Source organism: Peromyscus californicus, unplaced genomic scaffold, assembly GCF_007827085.1.
Source record: "Peromyscus californicus insignis strain IS unplaced genomic scaffold, ASM782708v3 Scaffold_10__1_contigs__length_136768540, whole genome shotgun sequence".
Classification (NCBI taxonomy): domain Eukaryota; kingdom Metazoa; phylum Chordata; class Mammalia; order Rodentia; family Cricetidae; genus Peromyscus; species Peromyscus californicus.
This window is the reverse complement of record NW_026294391.1, coordinates 101,223,122-101,229,163: the sequence shown is the minus strand read 5'-3', so window position 1 is coordinate 101,229,163 and position 6,042 is coordinate 101,223,122. Positions and strand designations below refer to the sequence as shown.

The 6,042-nt window shown below is 47.8% G+C and overlaps 1 protein-coding gene across 1 annotated transcript; it reads left to right on the top strand.

The window, feature by feature from the left end:
* The first annotated feature begins 987 nt into the window (after positions 1-987).
* Positions 988-3,715, top strand: LOC128117511 (homeobox protein Rhox5-like). The gene is made up of 4 exons (XM_052749459.1): positions 988-1,069; positions 1,246-1,699; positions 2,362-2,407; positions 3,620-3,715. The coding sequence occupies exons 1-4, from the start codon at positions 988-990 to the stop codon at positions 3,713-3,715; spliced, it is 678 nt and encodes a 225-aa protein (XP_052605419.1).
* Positions 3,716-6,042: the final 2,327 nt, after the last annotated feature.

Genomic DNA, 6,042 nt, shown 5'->3' with positions numbered 1-6,042 from the left:
ATCATCTCCTTGGTGTGGGCTAGACCATGTGGACCGTGGGCCCTCCATGTCTCAGCCTATGCTATCCCAGAGAAATAAACCATCTCCTAACAATAACCTCAGCCATTGTCCAGACTCTACCATGATCCTATTAAAAACAAAAACAACGAAATGACAGAGCTCAGTGGCTCTTTTAAATTTTGGGAATGTCACCTACTCTAGGGAGTCTCTCTAACTTTTCCTCAGTTCGCCCCGTCCTGTAATGATTCTTTGTAGAGCTTGCATCAGAATTGCTTGCTCATCCTGTCTTTAACCTTCACAGCTGTGAGACAGGTTTGGAGCCAGTACCCAGTGTTGATCTTTGATGCCCTCAGGTATCTGGGTCACCCTAGGACCTTGGTCAAGCACAGCTAGGTAGAGAAAGGTCTCCATCAGAATGAGCTTGTGAACACTGGTGGAATTCAGCCCTGTTGGGAGCACAGTCTCTCAGGAGGATCTTGCCCTGGCCTACCCACATAGTTGCCATCATACAGGGCTCTTCAAGGCAGCACAACCAAGGTTGGGGCATTTTGTTTGAAGGACATTTCCATAATTTAATAAAGTGATTTAGCTGGACTCAAGGGCCTGCTGAGTTTGAAAAGGTCTTTTTGTTACTCCCTATGACTGAATTTGGACAGTCCAGCATTACCCAAAACTAGAGGTGTCAGCTAAGGAGCAAACCAGAGCCACAGGTTCCGCACCCCCACGGCACACACACTCACTGCAGTTTTTAAATACTCCCTGCTCTTTGCAGCTCTAAAGTGCTTCAGGCTAAGCACCTCAGAGGACAAGCCCACAGCCACTGAGGCTGTGCAGGCCAGAATGTGTGATTGGACACATTGTAATTACGTTGAGTCTCCAGAAGACAAGCCTTCCGGGTTAAGAGTCACAGCTGTACCTCTGGCGTCAGACCGTGAGGACACGGCTTTTAAGTCTTCAGAACTCGGGTCTGATTGAAAGATTTCTGGCATGGGGTCTCTCCAGAGCTGCTGCCACATTTTCACCAGGTTGCTGTGTCTAGGAGCTAATGAAGACCAGGAACAACAGCATGGTCAGTAAAATGGTTCTGACTCTACTTGAGCGAAGTCTGGGAAGCATATTTGGTGGAAAGGCCAGTGGCCAGGCACTTCGATTACCCGGCTCTGCCTGTGGGCCCTCTCCAGGCTTTCCAATGATCCATGGGCCACGATGCTCAGATCTTTATCTTTGTGTTTTTCTCTCTTGCAGGAGAGATTGCAATGGTCCTGAAGGCTGGAGAGGAAGGAGGCAAGAAAGGGTTTGTACAGAGCGAGCTTGCTCAGGGTGAGCTTGGTCAGGGCGAACTTGCTCTGGGCGAACTTGCCCCAAGCAAGCCTGCTCAAGAAGCGCTTGCTCAGTCCGGTCTTACTCAGGAAGCCACAGGAGTGGTAGAGGAGGGAGAAAACGAAGAAGAAGAAATGAAAGGAGGTCATTCTGGCGATGGTAGTTCTGGCCCCATGGACAAGGGGATCCAGGCAGAAGGTGGCCATGGCGGAAGTGTTCAACAGCAGCCTCAGCAAGAGGCAGCAATGCCTGAGGGCACCAAGAATCTCCAGGCTCAGGACAGGCAGCCTTTCCACAGACACACCAAATTCACCCAGTCTCAGCTGCAGGACCTGGAGCGTCTTTTTGAAGAGACTCGCTTCCCCAGCTTTCAAGTAAGGTAAGCAGAATGCCCTGCTAGGCGCCTGGTTTTCTAGCAGTGCATCCAGGCTGTTCTTTGGTGCTCCCTGACCCCTGATTTCCTCTACAAACAAAGCCACCATGTCTGGACCCTCCAGCAGAAAGTGAATTTTAGAGTAAGCAGATGTGCCCTAGTCCAACTGGAAAGATTGTGTTTTGCTGCCTGTTTAATTGGAGAGTGAGTGGGAAATTTAGACAATGCTTGTTCTAAATAAGTCTCTGTAAGTATGAGTGAGAAGCCTGAGTTGTGGCTGGTAAAATGCAGGAGGGATTCCACCTCAGATTAAAATTTGACTAACACTTTTTATCGTGGAGCTTCTCTTAATGGAGCTTTACATGTTAAGTACATAGACCACATACCTGTGTTTGGGGGATTACCCTTAATTTTGGTCCCTGAAAGAAACCTGTTACTGAAGTAAGTCTCAAAGTAGGTGTGAGGAATACTGTGTGTGTGTCTGTGTGAGTGTGTGCATGTGTTTGTGTATGTGTCTGTGTGTGTGTGTGTGTGTGTGTGTGTGTGTGTGTATGTACACGTGTGCACACACACAAGTGTGTACACAAACATTTAAAAGCAAACAGGACATGTCTTTATACAGTTTATTTCCACTACAAGGCCTGAATGTTGGAATCTTTTCACTCCAGGAAGGATCTTGCAATATCAATGGGTGTGCCAGAAGCAGATGTGCAGGTCAGTATTTTAAAAAAAAAAATTAATGTTTTCGAAGGGCTCCACATCTTGTTATGGTGCTGTCTAGAACAGAGGTGTAGCAGCAAATTGGGACCTGATGTTGCATCCCAAGGATGCCAGACCAGTCCACACCCAGGCTAGGCTCAAGATGATGAAACACCTCCATTTTCTCAGGCAGGAAATGCCAACATGGACACCTGAAACCTAAGATGCCAAGGTGCTTTGTCTGACCCTCAGTGAACATAGTGTGTTCTCCATGACCTTCTGAAGACTGTGCAGTCCGCATGCCTCACTTAAGTGAAGAGAACATGTTCTTGCCAACCTTCAACTCTTTCACTCTGTGTGTCTCAGAAAACCTTTTCTCAGACTTCTTGATCTAGTCTGTAAATGCCCCATGCCTGGCTTAGTTCTGAATCAATACTGGGACCAGGAACCTCAAACGGCCCATAACCCTTTTACCAGGCTTTTGTTGGTTATGTATGTGAATTCTGCTCATCATTACAATCAGCCCTGACTTTTCCAGACCACATGCCCACAAGGGAAAAGGCCTATACACAGTATGCTTGGAGGCTAGGGAAGAAGCATAGAACAGGAAGAAATGCCCTTTGTCTCATAAAATGTGCATTCTGGATACTCATGAAAGGTTAACACCATGGAGCCTTTTACAGAAACTTTGGGCCTTGAAATAGTACTCCGGGGTTCCAAGAGAACTGTTTTTGATAATCTTCAACACACAGCAAGGACCAGGAACAACGCATGAGCTAGATCTGCATGCTTTCCTGAAAGAATGCATTAAAAATATCAATTAATGGAGAGAATAGACTATATTCTGGGTCTGTTCCATAGCAGAAGGACTGGGTGTGGGGGTACATGTCCTCAGGGGCTTCATGGGGGTGTTTTGACTGTTTCAATGAGAATGAAACCTGTTGCTTCCAGCATTCTGAACAATCAGTACACACTTGAGGTAAGTCTTCAACCGTTCTTGGGGTTAGATCGATAAACAAACAGTTTCTGGGAAAACAGAAATGTGGTGCTTTGCTAGGGGAGTAGCTCTGTCCTGGAGCACATACCTAGCACATACTGGCCCAGGGATGGGTTCCATATATGTTCTAAAATGCTAGTAAAATTGAGCCAGTATACGTGGTTAAAGGATATGTTCTTCAGTGGTGGTACAGTACAGTGTACTAAAGCAACCCTTTCTTCTGCTTGTAGGATTGGTTTAGGACCAGGAGAGCCATTTTCAGGAGAAACAATAGAAAGGTGGTGCTGATTGATGCACCACCTGGTCCCCAGAACAACGATTCCTGAAGATTTTGGAGCAGCTCATGTGTGCCACCTCTTTCCAAAGCCAGATGACCTGGAACCTGGCCCTGCCCCCAATGTCTCGGCTACCTGTTCTGGCCATGACAACTTTTTCTTCCCTGCAATTATCTCAGCAATAAAGAGGTGGATTCTAAGTATGTTGGTTTCATTGTTTTTCAGATTACTAAAATGTGGGTATAAGTATTTGAACCATAGTAGCCTATTCCAGAAATGACATTTATGGCAGGAGGTGACACTGGCAAGGTGTGGTCACTGTGCCTTGCCAAGTGAGGAAGATTTCCAGGTGCTATGCTGCTTCATGCTGACCCCACATGACTCTCCACCCTCTCATCATAGCCTTGTCAACTCACTCCATCTCTGTGGAACAATTATTTATCAGGTATCAGAATTTCACTAGGGCTGCATCTATGGTCCTGAACCTGAGGTCTCCCCTTTGCAGGTCTAACAAATAATATTTCAGTACAGATAACCACTTCCCTATTGGTGAAATTATTAAGGCCACTCCACATAGTTAAAAGGGAGGTTTATTTAGTGGCATAACTTACAAATGAAGGGATAGGTAGGTTGCAGGGTCTGGCAAAGACGTAGTGCAATCCGGCCGTGTTCTGTGGAGAACTCTGCTTGGTCTACCTCCAGCGTCCAGGGTCGAGGAACCAAGAGAGCATGCATCCACAACTCTGGTCTTCAGGGCCCTCTCTTGGCCCCGCCTTGTAGGCTTGACAGTTACTGAAGCCTCAAAGGGGGTTGGAACTTCCAGATCAAAGCTGGAATGGCTACCCACTACACCTCCCCTAGCTTTAAGAATGAGAATCGTCCACCAGTCATCCTCATGGTCCCTGTGCCTGTGAGCAAGGATTAGGACAGAGATGTCCCATTTAGACCTGAGTGCTCCACCTTCTATTGTTTGCTGCTGCAAACATTGACGGGCTGTGGGTCTCTGTACCAACCATAACCTACTGCAAAGAAAATCCACCCTGAGCTGTCCAGGAGATGTGATGGACATGGTGATGTGCAAGCTGACAGGCCCAGCAGCCTTGGATCCCCTGTTTGTCTTTGGTCAGGAAGAACAGGAAGGGACTCTAGAAGAAGGAATGAAGACTGAGCACAGCCCCTGCCCCCAGGCTGTGTAGGCTCCATTGAGCTCAGTGCTCATCCTACAGTCCCGTGGGGTTTTGGAATAGTCTGAAAACTGTTCTCAGTCTTGTAAGGGTGGAGTGAAAGCAGTGGTTTCCAGGGGCCTCAGATTGTCTCCAGGGAGCCTGAGTTCCTGGCTGCTTCTGGCTTCCACTCTTTCTCTGTAGGAAGAAGAGTTCCTATACCAGTGAGGCCCCCTCCTCCTTCCTGACCCCCCCCCCAGTCCTCCACACAAACACTGCTGCAGCTGCCACTATCACCAGGGCCTCTGCTCCTAACTGACTTCTGGATGGTATTTTGCAATCATCTTTAACTTAGGATAATCCCCAAGGGCTCATGGTGGGGACCACACCTGGAGAAGCAGAGAGAGAGAGAGAGAGAGAGAGAGAGAGAGAGAGAGAGAGAGAGAGAGAGAGAGAGATGGGTTCACTGGGGACCTGGAGGAATCAGGAAAAAGGGTCCTGAGGCTCCACATTGGATGTTCCAGCAAGACATGACTTTCCTGAGTTCTATTCAGGCCCTTGCCACCAATCTTCCAGGTACAGAGTGTTGTCTGCTGACATGCTCCAGTTCCTGGCTGCCACATCCAGTGGCTTCAGTCTTCTCACTGGGGCTGATGCTCCATGAACGGAACCTGTGGGTGGCATCCTGTGCCTCAGCTGACTGTGGATTCTCATTCTGTGCTCCCCGGTTATGTGGAACTGAGATGTGCTGTTGACATTCTTCCTGGAGACACAGGAGGAATCGGGAACAAACATCTACTAAGCCTAGTTGGAGCTATCCAGCCTTTTACTTCCTGTGTCTTAACCATCTCCTCCGTATTATGAAATGTTTCACCTCCATTTGGAATGTCTTGTGTCTTCAAGAGCTTTCCTCCAAATGGAATGTCTTATCTTGGAGGAAACTGCTACACAAAATGTGTACCAGCTACAGGGCCAGATCCTGTGGAGGCATGCTCTAGGTGACCACATGTCTGGCTCAGGTTCCGACTGGACTTCCTATCAATTAGATGAGGGTCCACTTTTCTGTAGCTTACATTGCTGTGCAAGGGACCAGTTGAGTGTGTCTATGATAGGGCACCTTCATAAAACCTGGACGGAGACTGTGGGGAGACCAGGTAAATGTGTGAAAAGGGATCTGTGTTTCTATTGGCTGACTACACATGAATGGCTGGCATC